Source organism: Vigna unguiculata, chromosome 2, assembly GCF_004118075.2.
Source record: "Vigna unguiculata cultivar IT97K-499-35 chromosome 2, ASM411807v1, whole genome shotgun sequence".
Classification (NCBI taxonomy): Eukaryota; Viridiplantae; Streptophyta; class Magnoliopsida; order Fabales; family Fabaceae; genus Vigna; species Vigna unguiculata.
The window spans coordinates 27576631-27599950 of NC_040280.1; the positions used below are offsets into that span (position 1 = coordinate 27576631).

General features: G+C 30.4%; 3 protein-coding genes across 3 annotated transcripts; all 3 read left to right on the forward strand.

Annotated features, from left to right (window-relative positions):
* Window positions 1–1803: 1803 nt before the first annotated feature.
* Window positions 1804–2579, forward strand: LOC114174327 (auxin-responsive protein SAUR50-like). The gene has a single exon (XM_028059161.1). The coding sequence runs from the start codon at window positions 1956–1958 to the stop codon at window positions 2268–2270; it is 315 nt and encodes a 104-aa protein (XP_027914962.1). The 5' UTR covers window positions 1804–1955; the 3' UTR covers window positions 2271–2579.
* An 8718-nt stretch (window positions 2580–11297) lies between these two features.
* LOC114173031 (filament-like plant protein 4) lies at window positions 11298–14921 on the forward strand. The gene is made up of 6 exons (XM_028057225.1): window positions 11298–11486; window positions 11877–12016; window positions 12117–12318; window positions 12470–14006; window positions 14088–14136; window positions 14268–14921. The coding sequence occupies exons 2-6, from the start codon at window positions 11891–11893 to the stop codon at window positions 14595–14597; spliced, it is 2244 nt and encodes a 747-aa protein (XP_027913026.1). The 5' UTR covers window positions 11298–11486; window positions 11877–11890; the 3' UTR covers window positions 14598–14921.
* Window positions 14922–15477: 556 nt separating this feature from the next.
* On the forward strand, window positions 15478–17320 carry LOC114174175 (60S ribosomal protein L8-3). The gene is made up of 2 exons (XM_028058957.1): window positions 15478–15998; window positions 16698–17320. The coding sequence occupies exons 1-2, from the start codon at window positions 15559–15561 to the stop codon at window positions 17041–17043; spliced, it is 786 nt and encodes a 261-aa protein (XP_027914758.1). The 5' UTR covers window positions 15478–15558; the 3' UTR covers window positions 17044–17320.
* The last annotated feature ends 6000 nt before the right edge of the window (window positions 17321–23320 follow it).

A 23320-nucleotide genomic window follows, 5' to 3' on the forward strand; every position in this document is an offset into this window, starting at 1 on the left:
AGTGTGTGTGGAACTCGTAATTAATTTAGGGTGTCTTCTTTTGGAGTAATGGATTCCTGAGAAAGAGTGTCAAGATGAATTTGTGTGGATTTGAGTAGATAAATTTGTTTTTATTTGAATGAATTTAGAGGGTAAAGTGAGTGGATTTAGATATAAGTTTTATGAAAGTTAGCGAAAAATTTCATTGATGTAATAGATAAAATAAATTATAAAAATAGATAGAATTAAAAAGTTACCAAAATATCCTTGATAGAAAAAAAAGAATGATTTTATAATTTGATGTTATAAAAATAATTATAAATAATTAATACGAATTAAAAAAATATTGAAATTATATGAAATTTTAAAATAAAAAATTTAAATTTTTAAAATGTAAAAAAAAAATTATACAATTAAATTAAAAAAAAGTTATACAATTAAATTTTAAATAAAAGTTATACAAAAATAGTTAAAAAAAAAGTTAAAAAAAAAACAACACACACATTGATACCGGTTACGTAATCGGTGTCACTCTCCTCTTTGCAAAGACATGGGTTACGTAACCGGTGACATACACACACAATACACTACATCGATTATGTAACCGGTGCACATACTCTAAATGCACCACCATTCCTCCACCACATGTACGAGCCTCATCCCCACCATAGCCTACCACCTCCTTCATTTTCCTCTCCCACCACATCCCAGCAGACACCTACATGGGAAATGAGCAATTATGTGTATAAAACTAGAGATAATTTAATAATGTTAAACGAAATATACGCGAATCACCTTACTTTTGGGTGGATGGATTAAACCCTCCATCCTCCAAATCTGCCATCTTATTTCACTACAAATCATAGTAAGGGAACATGCTCTTTGCATGAAATCCATACTCACAAATTCGCTTGAACAGTACAAACCATTCAAAAGAACACTACGTTAGTGAATCCAATCGTGCCCATTTATTAAGTAAAGTAAAGTTGAAGATATTTTTTATCAACCCAATTCAGTTCATAACCTATAAGTAAACTCCTACAACAAATGCTGTTGATAAAATTAACTTTAACATGGATATTTCTCGCGATTTCCTCCTTCTAAGTGAAACGTGCATGTGTTTAAGTACCAGTCTCGTCTTAAATAGAGACTGCTTCTGTTCTATTATAACAAAGTACATGGTTCAGAATAGCAGTATTTGGTAGCGTGATTGTACATGATTACTTCAAAATAGTAAAAAATAACACTACAGGGACGAGGAACCCAAAATGGCAATACCATTGAATGCTCTGTTAAATGGTTTTAAGCTCTCATTCAATCTGAAAACGATTTTCGCCTTATATGTGTTTGCGACACGCCTAATTAACTGATTAGTTCTGAAAGTGACAATTTGGTAATTAACTGATACCAAAACGAAAATACCATGTTTGAAGCATAAAATCTAGCCAGTTTAATATTGCTTTTCGCCGTTTTTACTATGTTTGAGACTCTATTTGTGGTAATTAACACAGTTGAATTGAATCAGATTACAAACAAAAGAAGGAGCAGCTATATTTTGGCACTAGCCCTTTATGATTACTTGGCGAAAATGCTGAGTTTGCAGCATCCAGCAGGAGCAAGAAAAGATGGAAAACTGAATGTGTGCAAGTGAAAAATTCCGACATGATAATAGGATGAGTGAATGGAGACAAAGTGATGGAAAAATTTTGAGTTAAGAGGAAAAGTGGACCACGTTGTCTATTGGGGAAGGAGCAGGCAAACAAACGTTCACTGGTGTTGGAACTTGCGTTCCCTCATAAACAAGTTTAGCCTAAAACACTTTGGTCTGCTACCAGTCCCCACACCCACATGACTTTGGTTCTTTCTTCCACTGTGCTATCTCACCATAAATACCCCTCCACTCTACCCCATAATCCACACTTCCCAAACCCTCTCAGACACAAAAAATTCTACTTTGAAGGTGCAAGAGCAACATAATGGCCATCAAAAAATCCAATAAACTACCACAAGCTGTTGTTCTAAAGCAAATTGTGAAAAGGTGCTCAAGTTTTGGCAAGAAGCAGACTTTCAATGAAGAGGGTCTTCCTGATGATGTACCAAAAGGCCATTTTGCAGTGTATGTTGGGGAGAACAGGACCAGATACATTATCCCAATCTCATGGCTGGCTTATCCACAGTTTCAAAGTCTGCTCCAAAGAGCTGAGGAGGAGTTTGGCTTCAACCATGACATGGGACTTACCATACCCTGTGATGAAGTTGCATTTGAGTCCTTAACCTCCATGATGAGATAAGAAAGGAGGAACTACACATTTCAGAAGCCAGGATTATAGTCACATACATCCCTTGTCAAGTGGTGATTTACTAGTTAAGAAATCCCTTTGTCAAGTGGTGGTTATGACTAGGTCACTACTGTTAACATTTTACTTTGGTGTTGCTATATTGTATATAGTATAGATATATAGATTGATGTCCAAGCATATTTGTTCCTTGGCAATGTCATTTTTATCTTTGGTGAGTGGTGATTTAAGTGAAGCAATGTTGTTCATGGGGGGTGTTACCCTGTTAAATATTTTGATATCCTCTTTGCTTTAATTTGCATTTCTCTGCTTGGCTTATTGTTTGACATTCAAAACTTTCGATGAGAAAAAGAAGCAACCTCCAGAAAAAAGAAACCCTTTCAGAATTTAAGCAATGTAAATAACAGTGGTTTTGGTCATTCATTCAAAGGTGTTAGGAGGAAAAGGGAATAAGTAAATGAAAATTTGGGTTCAGTTCTTGTCTTTTCAAGCTCCATTTCCTCAAATCCAAAACAAAATTTGAGTTTTCATCAGTTACTTACCAGAGTTCTGATATTCTTGAAAGATGAAAGTGAAGTTGTGTATGAATAGTTGAAAGATGGAGATAGACAGGTTGTAACACAATACTAAAACTGCAAAGTTTATTAGCATTACGAAAAGCAATATAAAACTGCAATGCACATACTTGTGACTAATCATGCATGATACATAATGGATCATTATGTCACATCCCTTTCGGATATGATGCGGGGTACGCTACATTCTCTCTCTCTTTCTCTGAATAGAAAGAATTTCATTGACCAAAAGAATAATCACTGCAAATAGGACAAGCAGAGAGAGAAGTAGCAGAAACATGTTAAGCCTTGCAAGTTGCATGGGAAAAGTTTGCTTAGCCATCACTAGGCTTGAACTTCTTTCATGCATTGTCGTCTTTCTATCTCATCTAACGTGACCTCAAATCCAACTAACCAAAACTGGACATGCTTAAAATCCTCGTCACAGACCATGATTAAGGTTTGTTTGTGTTTTTCTTTCGTAAAGATCAAAGTATTTTAAAATTAATATTTACCCTTAAGTTATATAATTATTTCTTACAATCAAAGAAATCTTTTTCATTTCATATACAATACACAGTTTATCCAATGAGAAGGGTAATATGAAAATGGACATATTCTCAATAATGTATGTTTTCATTTACTCTTACAGCCGACACAAGGGACAACGACTATACCTGTCCTTACAATTTCAAGTACTGAGATATTTTTCCTTCTAAATTACCTGAAAATTCTAGTACATGCATGGACCCCATATTAGTATATACTCAGCAAACGTGTAAATTCCATATTTCACCATAATTAAAAATCATACAAATGTCTTCTTAATCTGTCTGCAACCTTGCACATGTCATGGTCCATCAAATGGGGTCCCCTCAGCAATTAAACACACAGTCCTTTTGTCCCTTCCTTCATTAACAAATGACAAAACCTAATTATCTTAAGCCACAGAAATAAATCAGCTTGTTTTCTTTGATATTGTTAATCTGCTATACGATTTGGACAAGTGTGTCACAGAGAGTCACAACTCCGGTCAGAGTCCAACCTTTTTATTTGATTCATTTTAAACTCAGAGGTTTACATTAATTAGGTTGCTAGTCACCAAATAATGTCCATCGGGTGTCTGCTTATATATATAGAGGACAAAAAATTAGGGATCGATTAATCACTGTATAATTGTCTTTGCCAGAACATTAATTATCGCAACAAATGGTATTCGTGGTAATACTTATTTGCCCGAAAGGAAAAGGACGAAATTTTAAAATAATAATAGCAACACTTTCCGATGAGGAAAAGGAAAATATATTGACAACTTAACCACTAAAGTTCTCATGTGAAAGTACTATTGTACAAGACATGAACTCTTTATGTTGTCGACCTATTCAATCATAATTATGAAGGTAAGCATGGATCGTTCTGTTCCGTTATATTTTAGATGAACTTTTCATCATCTTCTAGTAAATATTCACTGCTTCAAATTATTATGATTACCATTGGAACATGTTTCTCTTTTATTGAAATACGGGATTTTTTTTTTCAGTTATGGGTCATTTTTGAACGGTAAATTATAAAACGGGATTGCGAGGTAATTACAAATTAGGGTCATGTTAAATCGAGTATCGATGATTTTGCAGGTGAAGTCATTAATGAAAACGATTTTTTGACAAATCAAAAGAAGCAAAATTTGTAGGAATTCTTGTCATTTCTTTTCTTGTGTCCAAAAGAAGTCGTCATGAATTCTAGCTACATTCGATTGAAGTTGGTAAGAGTCTTCACGACTTCCTCTTTATCAAATCATAAAAGTCAACATGATGCAGTCGTCATGATGTATGATGATTTTACTTTTTCACAGAAATCGATATCATTTCCGATGATTTTTTTCGATGTCGTTTTAGATTCAGTGGAGTTCACCCAATTTTATAATTGACCCACATCTAAAAATTAACCGAAATACTGAAATTCTTTATGTAAATTGATAAGCCTTAATCAGTAAACTTCATCCCAAAAGCTTTAGAAAATCATTGAAGCCAAAACTAATAAATGCAAATGGAAAAGTAGAACTAATCATAACGTTGAAGTTTATGAATTTGAAAAGCATCCAAAGTTGAACAAAATAATAAATGTCAAATATTGACTTGTATATGGAGATGTACTTTATATATAGACAAGACTTGCTTTTATACGCTGTTTTCCAAATCTAAAACCCTGGTTTCGATTATTTAAAGAAGGACATAAGGTAGGTTCGGTTGCTGAAGAAGTAGTAGGGCAGACATGTCAGGTTCATGAACACAAGCAAAGCCACGTACCCATTTTTTCTGTATTTTCAATGTACGAAATTATAATAAAATTGGTATTTCAAGTATATATGTCTCCCAAAATTCAAACTTCATGTTCAACTATGACATGATTTAACGCAGACAAAGCAATGGCTTCCTCTTCTTTGGGTGCTTTTGCTTCCATCCAAACGTGGATTCCAGGTGCATCCTAAAATATTGTCCGTCACAGTTTCGACGATGGATTTCAATTTTAATTCAGTTTCCACGTGAAATGTTTTCAATTTTTTCATTTTTCAACACAAAAATGAGTGTACATGCTTAGCTTTTCTTCCTTTTTTTAATTTGCTGATTTTCCATTTCATTCGACCTTATCAACACACGTGTTGGGTCCACGTTTTTCGTGGACAAACCATAAAAAATTTCCCAAGTTGTTCAACTTCTAATAAAGGCTTTCTAATAAAAAAATATTTCCCAAGTCTAACTCTATTCTAATATTATAATTGGTAAAGGAAAAAAGTTTCTACACATGAAATTGAAATAATGTTTAGTTTTGACCTTTTCTATAAAGTCATATGTACCAATATTTTCCATCCTATCTACATAGTGATATGTTTATTTTTTATTTTGACCTAGTTTCATTTGGAGAAAATTAATACCAATAAACTATTTTGGATTGGACCCTCCATCATTATAACTTAACTTATGGTGCCCACTTTTTGGAGTTAGGAATATTGTTAAAAATAATATCCCTCCTCGTCATTATCTTTAATTTGGGCTTAATCGTAAATTTGTTATCTATATTTTATCAAATCCGTACTTTTGACTTCCAACTTTTGTTTCCATCACTTTAGTTCCTCAATTTTAATTATTATGTATAGATTTGTTTTTTATTTTGTTTGCATAATTTTGACTCTTTAGTTATTCATAAATTCGTTCAATTTTAAGTTTAGTTATATGTAAATTTTTTTCTCAATTTGAGTATTATGTAGTAGGTTAAGGAAAAACACGTAACGTCGAACTTCCGGCTTTTTAATAAAATTGGAAGCAATATTTGATACAGGATTGAGGAAAATGACGTTTTTAAAACTGAAAAATTGAGCAAGGTCGTGGATGATTAAAAATTAAGAGATTAAAATTGTATTCAAAATAAAAAATTACGGATAATTAAAAATTAGAGTTCAAATTGTAAGAAAAATAGAAATCAAAATTATAATTTTTATGAAATGTGTAAACTAAAATTTGTACTGTTTAAAATAGGTTAAAATTCTAGTTTTGAACAAATTTTTTGATGCAATTTTTTTTCTCAATAGGTTAAAATAATTTAATTCACTCGAATAAAGACTATTTGCGATTAGAAAACATCGACTATAAAAAGTAAGTTAATATGATTTATAAGTTATGATTCATTGTAAAGTGAGTTAAAACGAATTAACTAAATTTGACTCACTTTATAATAAATTATAAATTTTATAATTTGTTTTTATTTACTATGGATCGGTAGATTAAATGAATTAACTCATTTAAACCTACTTTGTTTTCTCAACTATTCCACTTAACATTAACCACAAGTAAGAAATAAAAGTCAAAATATTAACTTATATAATTCAAATATCATTAAATAGTATTCAAGTTTAAAAAAAATTAACTCACTTCCAATTCAAACCTATTTAATCTTCAAGTGAATTTAATTTAATTTGACCAAGCCAATCCAATTGAAATCCATAATCAATTGAATTGTCTTAGTTTTATGTCCGTTTTTATAGTCCAAATACACCATTAGTTTTTAAGATTACGAAGTTATATATTTGTTCTTTGAATTTGAGGTGAAAGATGTAAATAAATATCTTTAAAATTTAAATGATATATTTAATCTATTTTGAGTTAGTTATTTTATGTGCAAATAAGTGAACATTGTAAGAGCATACATGACAAGTTATAATATTAAATATCTTCTTATTTAGATTTGGAATTGCCTTTTGAGATACTTAAACGTGATTATCAATTTTATTTATTGATAAACCTTTTAATGGTTTTCGGGCCAGCCATATAATATAGCCCATAGTTTTGTGATCATTTCTTCCTGTACCTTTTTTTCTTCTTACGAGTGCTTAAAAGGATGGATGGAAAATGGTGATGATGAAAGGATCAAAATGGAATGCTAATCCAGATAAAGAATACTTGATCCATTTTTCATTCTTTCCTCCGGTATTTAAAAATAATTTCTCAAATACGGGTATAATAAATATATTTTAGATCGAGTATTTTTTTTATAGTATTTTCATTTCTAAAAAGACATTTCAAAATATTTAATTTTTTTAATTTGTATTTTGAATTATATAATATAAAAAAAATTGAATTTGGAAATATTTTTTAAAATAAAATACGTGTATATGAAATTGTATATTTTGGAAGATATTCTAAAATTTATTTCTTTTTGTTAAAAGAAGGAGTTGCATGAATAAGTTTTACATTTTTATAAGGATAATTTGAGAATTATAATTTTTTTGGGGTGCATGGAGAAAAAAAGGAGGTTCGCGAAGAAAAAGTCAAACTGGATGCATGCTAAAAATGAAGTCCATTAAAACTGGTGTTAAATTGATGGATTAATTTCACTTCAATCTTGTGTGAGTCTGTCTAAAACTAACATACTAATCCTTTTATCCAACTATAGCACTACTACTACCCTCATCCCAATTTATCCACAATTCATCCTAATTAAATATTACAAAACTAAATTAATTTCAGGTTAAAATAAATCTTTTTTTGTCTATTTTTTACTTGAAATAAAAAATAAAAAATCAGTAAAAATATCAGTAATTACCAATAATATAAGTTTTTAAACAATGCTATATAAATTTCAAATTATATGCTAAATTTGTGAGTCTTAATTAAATATTACAAAACTAAATTAATTTCAGGTTAAAATAAATCTTTTTTTTGTCCATTTTTAAAAACTATTCAATTTGATCCTTTATTATTTTCTAATTCAATTAATTTAAATATTTAAATGATTCAATTATGTATTTTTATTATAATAGTATACATGCGTTAACGCTTTGTACCTCACAGACTTACATGGAAAAATATAATTAAATTATTTAAAAAATATTGGGAATTAATTAAAATTAAATACATATAATTTTTTTTCGAGATTAAATTGGATTATAAAACCGTTTCCACCCCCCTTGTCAACCCTATGCTATTTTGAGTTTATATTTGTTCTCCTAAGATTCGTTGTGAATTATTTGGAGTTGTTTTCATTTAAGTTGTTATATTGTTTTGATATGAAAATATTTACAAAAGAAAAAAAGTGTAGAATATGAGTATTTATTTGCTGTTCTTCATGTACTACAGTGAGCTAATATTATACTTTTTCATTGTATTATAAATGTTGATATGTGTTTTAAATTAATGATAATTTGATGCTGGTAATTTGTTTAATATAATTTTTTGCATTTGATTATTATCATTTGGTTCAAGCGACAACAAAATTCATGTTATAAGAAAAATCAATCATTTGTCTCATGATATATTGTAAGTGTCCACCATGCTGTTTGAAATTCTTTATTTTAGACTTAGGTTTCGATGTTATTCAATATTTTTAAAGAATAAGTAATTCTATGCACTTTAATGTTATGTGAATTAGATTTAGATATTGTAGTAATAAACTACAGAGGACAAAATAAATTCTTTAGTATTAAGGAAATTAATCAAATAAGTAAAATTTGTTGATACAATTCAAAGATAAATAAGTGGATTGTTAATCTAACTTAATTCTAAAAAATTTAAATTATAATATGACATTCATATTTGTCTATATAATGCAAAAGGGTTTCAGTTTTACTTTATATAGTTCGCCGGTTCTAGTTGCAACTTTTTTTTATGTAAAGAATAAACTTTATTCATACAAGTTTAACCAGTAATTTGAATCTATTCACTTTGTTTTTATTTAAATGCCTATTCAGTTTCTATTTTGGTTGAGTTTATTTAGTTTAGTTTTAATGTTTATTTTCGTCTGTTTTTAATTTTTGTTAATTTTATTTAATTTAGTCATTGTTTTAACATTATTTAGATAAATAATAGATAATGAATAATGTGTGTTATAACTTATATGTCAATTTAATTTTATTTATTTATTCATTATTTATTTTGTTTAATTTTTTAATTTTTTCTTCATTTTAAAAATATGTCTAATGTCAAATCAGTACATAGTAACTTGTATTCGATTTCGATCCTTCCTATATTGTTACTATTATTCAATTTAATGCCAAATCTCTTTAAAAGATAATTTTGTTAATTTCTAAATTAAAATCAAATTTAATTTGTATATAAATGTTATATTGATATTTTTATTAAAAATTTATATTTTTATTAAATATTTTAAATTTAGAAATAGAGTTGATTTAAAATTATAATGAGAATTTAAAAAACGGAAACTAACACCGTTGATTTAAATTTTAAAAGTTAAAAATCACATACACTATTAAATAAAAACATCAGGCAACATTCGATTATAAAATAAAATTGTCAAATTTAAATGTATATCTTTTTTACTTTTGTAAAAGTAACTACTTTTAGATTTTTTTTATCCCAATAATAATTAGAGTGGTTTATTGTAATATTGTAAAATGTGTTAATTTTAATGTTAATTTAATAATTTATGTGATTTTTAGTGTTAGCCCTTACTTTACAATTTTTATTCTAATTTTAAATAAAGTTTATCCCTAAATAAAAAATATTTAATAAAAATTTAAATTTTAACATAAATATGAGTATAATACTTATATAAATATTAAATTTAATTTCACTTGAGATTAGAAGTAATAAATAATTATAATAAAAAATATCATAAAAAGTAGTAAATAAATAAATAAAGTATTGTTATTGGTGGTGGATTATAGGTGAATCTATATTCAACTTGACTCAAATTTGTTTAACCTGTGAGTTAAGTGAATAATTTTTAATTCAAACTACTTTAAAAAATATTGAAAATTTCTTAACCCAACCTAACTCAAATCATAAAAAATAATTTGCGAGTTAGGACTAATCTTCACCTTTGTATTTCTAGGAAAATTATCTTTTGACAATTTTTATTAGAAACTTGACAAAGTTTCATAAATAAAATTAAAGTAGATTAATTTTTAATTTTTTAATCCAAATAAAATAATGAAGTAGTACCTTTTACTTAAATAAATAATTTGTCAAAGTTTATAGAACAAAATTTTCTTAACATGTCGTTTCCCCTATTTCTAATACATATCTCATACTCATCATGCTTAAAGTCTTAAATAAGACCTTCGAGAATAAAAAATATATATTTTTCATTAAAAGTAAGTCATGTGAAAAATATTTCACAATAACAAATACAAAATAATTTACAATAACTAATAATAAGAACAGGATCAAAATTTGTAGACCCATAAAAAAGAAATTAAAATTTATGACCTATACGAAAGATGCTCTACGTACCATGTAGTATGATGCAAATGAGCTGTAGCCTGTACCTTAAATATATACATAATATACTTTTGGCTTTTGAAATTTTGTTGTTGGTATTTGCACGTATTATATATCAACATAACAAAGAAAGAAATGAACTCAGTAAATTTTACCGATCATCGATATTTTTCTTGTAAAAATTTGTAATGTCAAATATGAATTAAAATTAAGATGTTTTAAAAAACATGATAAAATAAAATAAAAAAATTTAAATAATTATATTTTTTCTAAATGTGTAATTCTTTATCTTGTAAAAGAAGAGAAAGGAAACGCACATCAAGCATTAATTGTCTGGACAAAACAAAACAGCAACCATCAGATATTAGCATGTATATTTCAAATTCACGCAGACACTGCAAAGGTGCAATTGGACAAAAAACTCTATTCGTTGAAGTGGATGTGGGAATTCGCACCTCCCAATGCCAAGCTTTGTTTGGGCCACATAAACGACAACAGTAAAGGTAGAAAAAGACACACAAAACGACAACAGAAATACCTAAAAAACTTTCCATCGTTCAAATACGTATTATTATCCGCTCAAAGGAAAATCGTAAAAACCCAACTAGGTAGTTCTTTCGTCACCTTCTCATTTTATACAACTATTTTTCAAATTACTCTTTTATTTTATCGAGGTGGAGCCGAGGAGCGTTTAAACAGTGACCGCATACGCGCACATTTGGCCATTACTTCATCACCTTAACCCCGCTCCTCTTCTTTTTCTGTCTCTCTTTCACATTCCAAGTCAAACACTTATTAACTCACTCTTTCAGGACCTTCAGAAGCCAACACACCCATTCAAATCCAATCCTCATTGTCCTTCTGCTTCTTTTATTTTCCATCACTCTAACTAAAGATATCTCATTCTTCTTTCTTCTTTCGGGGTAAGTTTTTTTTTTCTCTATCTGTTTCTTGCTCCATGGTGTGTTTTGTATCAGTGTGTCAACTTATGTGTTCTGTATCTGAAGTAGTAGTAGTTAGTACATTCTACTTTGTTACTGCTGTTTCATTCCGTAGTTCTTCTGTTTGATTTTGAAGTTCATGAGGTAGTTGATTTTGTTTTAAACTAAATTTAAATGAGAGTATATTCACAGTCCCAATATAGTACTCTAATCCTTTTCCCATTCAAATATTTCATGTTAGGCCGTTTAGCAGACTATATAAATTACAATAACTTCTTAGGCAATGGTAATGCTGATAAAGAGTACACAGAACAGATAATAACAGTACTATATATACATGTTTTTTACCTGACAATCGAATGATGTGAGCAGGGTAGAATTTTGAGATGGATCGCCGGGGTTGGCTCTGGAAGAAAAAGTCATCTGATAAAAGCATAAAGGTTGAGGATGAGAAACCTGTCTCTTATGAATCTGTTGTTCCAACCTTGTCTTCTGTGGCACATGTAGATAAGGTATTTTGTTCTTTCTAGAGGTTCAGGAGGGAAAACGTTTTTACATGAAGTCACTTGGTAAATTTCTCACTGGCCTTGTTTTTTTGTTTGTCTTTTTCAGCAAGACAACAGCAAAAATAAGAACTATGTTCAGATATCCATGGAGTCGTATACTCGTATGTCTGGGTTGGAAGATCAAGTTGTAAACTTGGAGGATCAATTAAAAGCTTTGGAAGCAAAGCTATCTTCAGTTTATACAGAATTAAATAACAAGGATAATCTAGTTAAACAGCATGCAAAAGTTGCAGAGGAAGCAGTGTCAGGTAATTCTCATATACACAAATGTACATAACTCCACGTAACTATTTTTCTGAAAAATACTCAGCTACAACATTTTCAAATGACTTGATCATTCTTCAATGTCTATATTGCACTTGTTTGGTGTTGGTTAATTAAGCTTCATATGCATTTTAGGTTGGGAGAAAGCTGATGCAGAAGTTGTTTCCCTGAGATGTCAACTTGAATCGGTATCTCTCTCTAAGCTTACCGTTGATGAGAAAGCAGCTCACCTAGATGACGCCCTAAAAGAGTGCATGAAGCAGATAAGAATTGTAAAGGAAGAAAGTGAGCATAAACTGCAGGAGGTGATTCTTATGAAATCTCATCAATGGGAGAAAAGCAAGTTAGAACTTGAAGCTCAAATAGACAATTTGGATGAAGGACTACGAGAGTTAGCCGGTGAAAATGCTGCCCTTCTAAGATCACTTCAAGAAAGTTCAAACAAAATAGTGAAACTAAAAGAAGAAAAGTCTGAAGTCGAGGGAGAGGTGGAGCTTCTAACGAAGAATGTTCAGTCAAAAGAGAAAGAAATATCTTCTTTGAAGTATGAGCTGCATGTAATTTCTAAGGAGCTGGATATCCGTAACGAAGAGAAGAATATGGTTATGAGATCTGCAGAAGTGGCAAACAAGCAGCACACAGAGGATGTCAAGAACATTGCCAAGCTAGAGAATGAGTGCCAACGACTTCGTGGTCTGTTGAGAAAGAAGTTACCTGGGGCTGCTGCATTAGCACAAATGAAGCTAGAAGTTGAGAGTTCACATCATGTCATTAGTGCATTCCATCCAAGAAAAACTACTTCAAAAAGTGATAACCTGCAAGAATCTGAGTTTCTTTCCAAAAGGTTACAGGTGTTGGAAGAAGAAACAAGGACATTGAAAGAAGCATTGGCCTCAAGTAATGCTGAACTACAGGCTTCTAAAAACTTGTATGCTAAAACAGTTGGCAGACTTAAGCACTTGGAAGCAGAGAGGCATCAAGAAAGAAGCACCCACAAAGCAATTTTGGCAAACAATTATGAAAACTCCTTTAGAAGAATTTACAGCTACTCACCGAGCATTACTTCTATCTCTGATAATGGGCATGAGGATCCCGAAAGTCCTGTTGAGTCCTGTGCAACATCAATTCTTGACCACTCTGATATAAATAGAATTGGAAGTGTAGGTAAATTTGAGAATCATAGGAGTGAAACTGTCTCAGAACTGATGGATGACTTTTTGGAAGTGGAGAAGATGGCATGTTTATCAGACAATGGTGGTGTACCTCTTGGCATCATTAGTAAAACTAGTGATACCGCCGAAGATAAAAAGGAGACTAGTTGTTTATCTTCAAATCAAAATTGTTTTGACCCGACGAATAAGGCAGCTGAACATGATGTGCATATGCAAGATCTTGAAGAAAAAAAGCTGATGTTACAGGAAAACATGCAACTTCTAGAAGAACTGAAAGCACAATTGGCGTCTTCCCACAAATCATGTAGTTTAACTGAAATTCAGCTGAAATGTATGACTGAGTCTTACAAGTCTCTTCAAAATCGTGTAGAGGAGTTAGAAACTGAAAATAAGTATTTAAAGGAAAAGATGGATGAGCTAAAGAATGATCTTGCTACAGAAAAACTAAGTCATCACGATGCTTTAGTGAGATACAAAGAAATTGAAGAGAAAATGCAAAGGTACTGTATAGTTTTTAAACTGTTTGTTTCTTCAACTTCATGTGATCCTTTCTAAAGTTTTGGTGTGTTTGGCACTTGAAGGGACCCGTGCTCGGTGTGTGCATCGAATTCAACAGCAAATTCCAGGAAGGTACGTACAATTCTAAATAAAACTCTTGTCATATGTTTGTCTTTGGTAAAATAAAGATCTTTTGTTTAACGTAAAAGAAGCAATTATGTCCTTTTTCTGCTCAGTGTTTTCTAATCTCTTCATGACAACAGGATAAAGAGCTAGCAGCTGCAGAGAAAAAGCTAGCAGAATGCCAAGAGACTCTTTCTATACTTGGTAGACAGTTGCAAGAGATGTGCCCCCAGATAGGAGTAACCACGACTCATCATAGTAAAAGGCTTCAAGTGAATGAAAAGTTAGCCAAACCATCTTATGGCTGGTCTAATTCTTACGGATCATGTAATTCAAATGAAATTGACCATGCTGAGGCATGTAGCGTAGTGTCTGATAGTCAAGGAGTGGCTGAAGAGTTTTCATCTCATAACTCTGGTGCCACATCATGCCTTTCAGACACCGAAGGCAACTTTTGGTTAAACTCTTAAGTTATGTGCTTTCTGAATCGAATTCTTCTGTCTCTGCTGCATGGAAGAATCAAGAAATTCTCGTAGTTAGCAGAGAGAAGTAGTCACTAACATTGTTACTTTCATTGTCTTGTATCGTTGGGACCTCCCCAATGATGTTGTACATAGGCTATATGGTAAAATATTCTGGAGGCTCATGTGTGTCTGTAATTCTCTTCAACATTTTGAATCCATCCTTGCATTGTTGCACTACGTCACGCTACTACTATATCATGGAAAAACAACTATATTACCTTCGAACCTTTTTATTTTAAGTTCAACTAAGCTAATATTTACATGCCTTAATACCTTTTTTCCTTAAAATCCCTTTTTACACCCTTCATCTTCATTATTGTTTATACTTTTTTTTAACATATTTTTGATTCATGGAACCTTATTTTTGCTTCAAATTAAAAAAATTAAAAGGACAAAAAAGTGAAAAATTGAGTTTTGAAGAATAAAGAAGAGGAATGTGAATTTTAAATTACAATGAGAAGTTTAAAAATGGCAAAAGGAACCAAGAAACAAAAATTAAACTAAAAACACAAATAAAGAGGAATCACCATAAAATGAGGAGAGGAAGGTGGTGTTGGAAAGAAGAACTTGGGGTGAGTAGAAAGGTAGTATATATTTTGTAACACTTTTTGGTGGGACAAGGGAATAATTTGAAAACGAGAATAAAATAAGAAGTGCATTTAGGAAAGCGAAAGGTATATTCAGTAACAGGGGCGCATAAGTATCAATCTTCTAAAGCCCATTTACGCACTTATTGGGTTCTAATGATCCGGACCCAATCTTAAAATTTACTAAATTGCAATCTACGTCAAACACAAAACGGTGTCGCGTCCACTATATATTACCTGCAACAAAACCAAAACCCTAGCTTCCGATCTATCCGTCTTCCATCGCCGCGGCGCGCACAAACACACTCTGGTGAATCGGAATGGGAAGGGTAATTCGCGCACAGCGTAAGGGTGCGGGCTCCGTTTTCAAGTCCCACACCCACCACCGCAAGGGTCCGGCGAGGTTCCGCAGCCTCGACTTTGGCGAACGCAACGGCTACCTGAAGGGAGTGGTTACCGATATCATCCACGACCCCGGTCGCGGTGCCCCTCTCGCCAAGGTCACTTTCCGCCACCCCTTCCGCTACAAGAAGCAAACAGAACTATTCGTTGCGGCCGAAGGTTTATATACTGGGCAGTTCCTCTACTGCGGCAAGAAGGCAACCCTCGTAGTTGGCAACGTATTGCCCCTCCGATCCATCCCCGAGGGTGCCGTCATATGCAACGTCGAACACCACGTCGGTGATCGCGGTGTCTTCGCCAGAGCATCCGGTGACTACGCCATTGTTATCAGCCACAACCCCGATAATGACACCTCTAGGTTCCTACTCCCGCCTTTATATTTTGACTCAGGATTATTCTGTTTTGATTGTTTTGTTTGCTTTTGAGATTTAAAATCCGTGTTTGAGAAGGGGCTCTATTGCATTCAGCAATGGCGGTATTTTATTTTATTTTACTGTTAGCGAAGGTTAGTGATGCAATTCCATTTTTTTATTTATTAAAAAAAATACAAAACTGAATTATAATCTGTTATACTTTACAGGAAAGTGAAAGCTTGGTATTTTAGTTAAGTTCTGGAAGAATAATGTTGAGAGTAAAGTGAGATAACCTTGTCTTGATTGGATGAATTCCATCGACTGTATTTATAACAGAAAATAGAAGAAAATTAAAAAAGCTTATCCATTAGTTTTGGTTAGCTTATTGACGAGTTAAACAATTAGTGTTTAGAGAAGTTAAAATTGTTGAACTTGCACAAATTAGCTAATAGAAAACTATTTTTTTGTCTTATTTTTTTCTTTTAAAGTGGTGCATAGCGGCCTCTCAGGTTCTTGACAAAGCAAGTTATATTTTCGATGCCAAATTAGGAGTTGATAGTCTGACAGATATATGAACAATTCTGTATGTTTATGTAATGTCTATGGTTTTGATCATTTTGGAGGAAATTTATTTTGTAAAGTGGATGTTTGTTCTATGGAAAACTGTGCAAGTGTTTGAATGCATCTTTGTACTCTGTTTGCAGGATCAAGCTTCCTTCTGGAGCGAAGAAGATTGTGCCGAGTGCGTGTAGGGCAATGATTGGGCAAGTTGCAGGGGGAGGGAGAACTGAGAAGCCTCTTCTTAAGGCCGGTAATGCTTACCATAAGTTTAGAGTGAAGAGGAACTGCTGGCCTAAGGTGCGTGGTGTGGCTATGAATCCAGTTGAGCATCCTCACGGAGGAGGTAACCACCAGCACATTGGTCATGCTAGTACTGTCAGGCGTGATGCTCCTCCTGGCCAGAAGGTTGGTCTCATTGCTGCCAGAAGGACTGGTCGTCTTAGAGGGCAAGCTGCTGCCACCGCTGCTAAAGCTGACAAGACCACTTAAGGAGATTGTTAGAGATATGGTTAATTACAAATTTTCAAATTTTGTTTCTTTGATAGTTTGTTTTCATCTGTTTGGGTACTATTTTGAGCACCATATCCACTATAAATATGAAGCTTGTAATGTGCGGTGTTTTATATGATTAAGATCTGTTCAATCATGCTGTTTGTCAATCATTTGGTGATTTCATCTAGTTGAAACTGCGAACTCTCTAGTATGGTTTCTTTCCTTTTGTAGACCATTATTTCATTGATCAACTCGGTGTTTTGCCTGTATTGTAGCTCAGATTTTCTATCGGCAGTTTTCTATTTTAGGAGTTCTGCTCAACTGTTATTCAGACTGGTGTAGCTGAACTGTTTTGGGTGCTCGATTTTGGAAAGGAATGTTGCTTGAATGCTAGAAGTGAAACCTTTTTTGTTTTTGTGCAATAAATCATTTAAATATAGCAGGCAAAGGTTGTTATATGCTTCAGGGCGCAAGTGGAATATTTGGATAAGTTGTGGACATTTTTATAATATTAAATTTCTGAAATCTAAAGTCATAACTATGAGAACCGGAATTCGGTAGATCTGGCAGATAAATGCATATGAAGATGATTTGATTTGGAACCTGTAACTTGGAAGGATGATTCAATATGAGAAAGGAAGATTTGTTATTTTGAATTGTGAAAGTCAGGAGCATTGATCAATTCTCCATAGCATAATTATTGTTTTTTATTCGACGTGAATTTTTTATTTTTTAATTGATTTTAGAAATTAAACATGTACTAATTTTATGTTAAAAAATCAATTCTGACGTAAAATCAAACACATAATCCAAACAATTTTTTCATTTCTAACATCTTTTGATCTTTTCACAAATTTTAATGAATAAATATTAATTACCCTTTTGAAATTTGGTAAATAAATATGAAATCTATTTTCTAATTAAAATATATCGGATTTCAAAATTTGCTACTCAATTTTTTGAAAATACTAAATTTTTTAAATTAAAATACACTAGAACTAGAATGCGGTTGATGTATTCAATTTTTAAAAATTATCGGATTTTGAAATTTATTAGTTTATTAGTTAATTCTTTTTAAAAATTGTTTAACAATTATGTTTAAGTTAACTAAATAATTATATTTATTAGTTAATTAAAAGAAAAAAAATAATTTAAAATAATATTAGTTAATAATTTTTTATTTTATTTTTATCATTGTTAGTTTTTATATATTTTTTAAATGTTAATAGTTTCTTAATTTTACTAATTTTTTAAAATATTTTACAAAAATAAAAATTAAAAAAATTAATATATTTACACTCATAAACCCAATCACTAATAAACTATGATGCGGTGATAAAAAATAATTACACTATATAGTAACCAAATTGACAACTAAAATAGTTTCAAAAAATTATAATTAGTCTCTAAATTGATAATTAAAATAATTTCAATTATGAATTGGTTTTTAAATTGGTTACTAACATTAGCTAGTAAGTTTTGACTACCAAAATAATGTCTCTAATTAGAAATTTTGGATTCACACATTAACAATCATATATTTATTATATTTGTAAGAATTATTGTATATTTTTCAATATTCATATATCGCGTATCTATCACAATCGTATCCTATTATTTTAAAAATAAACGTATCAATGTATCTGATACGTATCGTATACGATACACGTATGGTATATGTGCATCATAACTAATAAGTTTCAATAACACTCAAAATTTAATAAAAAGAAATAATACACAAAAATGCAACATTTTCTATTCTACAATCTAAATTTGCTTTCATCATGTCCATAGTCGTAGAAAATTTGAGCTTGAATTTTAGTGTTTTTTGACAACCATATAAAGGTATACAACAATTATAATTTTTTAAAATATTTGATATTGAAAAACTAGAAAACGTTATTTTATAATATCATATTTTTCTTGTTGTGATTTTTTATTATACTATAAAAATAATCAATTACTTAATTGAAATTAAAACAACAAAAAATATGAAAATCTCATATTATACACATATAGAATGGTGGAGATGGGGACGAATGTTCTCTTTTAGAATAAGAATGGAACAATAAAACATATCCCTTATCATCCTAAACACAACTCATTAAACTCACGAATCTAAATTGCTATCATAAAATTAAATAAAATAAAAAAACTAAAATTAGAAATAGCTCATTGTTCTCTGAGTATGCCATTAGGCTAACATAATTATATCACCACCTATTTGTCAAGCTAAAAAGTATTTCACTATTGAATTTAATTTTGTATATACATCACAACAAAATTTCTTATTAGTGACCAATTTTAGTGACAAAAAATAATTAGTCATTATAGTGACTAATTTATATATCAATTTATAAACTAAAATTATTGGTATCTAAAACAGTTTCCAAATTGGTACAGTGAATTGGTCATTATAGAGAATTGATCTCTAAATTTGTCACTAACACATTTGCTACCCAGGCATTAGTTGCAAGAAAAAAATTGTGTCTAAATTGCACACAAATAGGACAAATTTAGAAACTATTTTTTCTTAGTAGTAAAAAACTTGGTAGTTATTATTAGTAACCAATTTAGAGACTAATCCATTGTAGTGACTAATTTAAAATTTATTTTAGTTATCAATAATTTATAGTCTATAAATTAATATTTAAATTGATCACTATAATGACTAATTATTTTTTATCCCTAAAATTAATCAATAATAAGAGATTTTCTTGTATTGATAACACTTTTCTAGATAATGGAGCCCATCATTAGTCTTATATTGAAAAGGCTTCAAAGTTAAACCTATATGCTAGAGTCATGGGAACGTGCATGTCGGGATGTGATGCCAAAAATAAGAGTGAGATAGAGGCTAATTTGGAAGATGGGTTAAGAACGGAAAATGATATTTTGACAAAGTTTGGTTTGACAAATTGTGATAAACAATCATTTTTGGTAAAAAATATTATAAAATTTTAGGAAAATGATTTTTTAACAACTAAATTTTGACAACTTTTTCTTACAACCTAACTTTAGGAAAATGTCATCTCGAATATAAGAGAAAGTTGTCAAATTATCATTGTCCAAAATTTTATTACTTTAGTTTTGTAACTTCCATAAAAAAATAAAAAATTACTCTATTTAATAATTTTATAAATTTTGTAAGAAACATTTTTGTCAAAGTTTCATTTCCGATAAGAAAATGGTTCAAGCTTCTTTTTTCTATTCATTATCTAGCATGACTAGGGTAGGATCTCTTATAATGTCTCCTTATTATCTGACACTCTTGTTCTTAACCTTTTGACCTTGCTTTATTTGACAATATTATATTATCAACATCTGTAGACGTTTTCGATCTCTCAGCAGTAATAATCAATCGGTTTTTACTTGTAAAAAATGTTTTCATTTCATTATTATTTTTATTTAAAATATTTAGTTATGCATTTTTTTCAGAAAGAAATGAACTTTCTGATGGAAAAAATATATATGGTTTGACTCTACAAAATAATTTAGTTTCGTCGGCAAATGTTAATATTGGGAAACGTAGCTATTAACTACGCTTCTTGATATTTAGATTTGCTTGTAAAACTAAATTATTACCATAAATATTCTTATCATCATCATCAAAGAGTTCATTTCATTCCAAAACATGTAAAACTAAATCTTTTAAACAAAAAATAAACAGAATGGAATAGAAAAACATTTTTTATAAGTAAAAGCTATATGATTGTTATGCAAAGAGATTTAAAAGTGCGAAGATAATAATATCTATGATATAGAATTATGCATGCTACGGGCAGATACCTGGACACAGTACCAGCTTCTAACCTCAGCATGATTTTATGTCAGAAAGCTAGGCCAAAAGATCAAACAAAAGAACCTGTGATAATAACAACAAAAAAGAAAGGGCAAATAATCACAAAACCTACCCTAATCAATGCCAAATAGTGACTAAAACAAAGAAGCTTCAACCACTGGTAAACACCCTCCAAAAATTAATCCCAATCTCTAGTTTTACCACCTGATGCGTCTAGCTTCAAAATCTGCATATTCTGTGACAGCATCATGTTTGATGGACTCTGAAAATTTTGCTCTCTACTTTCTTCACCCGCTGCTGCACTCCTCTTAAAATTCAAAGTAATAAGTTTATGAATATGAGAAAATAACATAAAACCAAAACAAGGATATCAAAATATAGAAGAAATGTTGTGAGTGTTAACGTGAAAAGAAAATTAAAAGATGCAGAAATAACGAAAATCAAAAGGTGTTCTTTTAAAAATCTCTTACATCTCATTACCGAAAGAGGGCATTTCCATAGAATTCAGCCTTTGATCGATTCAGAAAATTATTTATTTCCTTGAAAACCAGATGGTAAATCATCACATTCCTCCGCAGTTGAAGGTCATATCATTTAAGTAAAATACAGCTAGTACGAAAAGGGATTTGAAAGAGATCCGAGCCATAAAGAAACGAAAAGATATAGATAAATGTAACGTTTGTACCTGGCTGAGATTTGACATAGGAGCTTCTGAAAGCTTGTTCATTTCCCCTGATAGGTTCATACTGAATCTAAGAGATGAATTTGAGAAGCAATGGGAGTGGATCTGAGAGATAAAAATGCTCACGCACTCTCTCTGCTTCACTTTGCAAAACAACCACGGGAAAAGAGTTTATATAGAGATATTGAAAACCCTAGAAGTACTGACAGCGGTGAATGGTGGTGAGAGTTCAATCACATAAGGAAAGTTGCAAAAGAAACCAAAGAAACGAAACGGTGTCGGATTCCAATGAAAACAAATAAGTGGCCCTATATCTCTCCCAAGACGCGTAACGAAAACAGGTGGCCCTATTTTATCGTTACAAGGTATTACATTTTAAGAAAATATTTTTTAATAATTAAATTTTGATAAATTTTCTTTTAATATAATATTATAAATAATTTATATTTTTTATTTATATTTTTAATACTTAAAGGATTTTTTTTTCAAAACAAAAAATTGTTAAAATTTAGTTGTCAAAATTATTATTGTCCTATATTTCAAAAGTGGTCTTAATTATTTTATGTGGATTTTAACTTTTATTATATCAATTTTAGGATGTTTTCTCATCTTATTATAAGATTATCTTCGTCAACGGTTATTATATGAAGTTTGAATTTATTCTGCATGAATGTAAATATGATATAATATTCTTGGGATCATTTTGTAATTTTTATTTTAATATAAGAGTTTTATAAAATATATGTTCTATTTAATGTTTTATTTCGTTAGTGATAAACAACATGTTTCCAAAAATACATTTTTACTTTCATGGCTTAGTTTTAATTTTGATGTTATGATTAACATATTTTAATGGAAAAGTTTTACAAGATCTAGATCTTAAATTAGGGAAGGTAATGCTAGTTAGTTTGTTTCGATTTGATCTGCTCCAAATTGATTTGGAAAAAATGGACCGAACTTAAGTTGATTGAGTCGAAGGTTTGTAGGTCGATCCATATAAGTAAGATCTTAAAAATATTTATACAAATATTATAACAATAATCTTATTTCAATGTTTCAATTCTCTATCCACATGTTTACAGCTGAAAATAAAATTAAAATAAACTAAATAAACATAAAGTTATGATCGACAACCAATAAATAAGTCAAAGTCAAATCTTTTATAAACAATGAAGCATATAGTTACCGTCTAAGTTACCAAAATTGATCAATGTTAAATGCAGATAAGAAAACAGATCCAAGAATTTAAGGATGAATTGAAGGAATAAAACCATGAGTAGTATGCAATCCTTGTTAGGAAGACTTTCAATACAGGAACTAGTACTCATTTAACTTTTAACCATCGATTTTAATAACATTTGTTAGGTTTATAGAGAGAATTTCACTAGGGAGACATAACACCAATGAGACTTAAGTCCAACCACATAAGACATTTGACACCACTCTCAACCCAACATTTCAAGATAATGGATTTATGAGTCTTTATTCTTATATAGTGCTCTATTTTTTCATTTCTAACCAATGTGAATCTTAAATTCACACTTGAATTCATAACAAACTGGTGATAATTTGTATTAATAATAATTGGAATACTATTTAGAAATTTAATAAACTTAATTTTTTTATCTAAGCAAAGACATTTCAATTTTAAATAATTTGAAATGTAATAAATTTAAATTCAATGCATTTATTTTTTAAAATATATTAAATTCTCTATCGTTTTAATTAAATTACTTTGGTTAACCCCACGATAAAAAAAAAATATAGTAAATGAATCTTTAATGATTTGT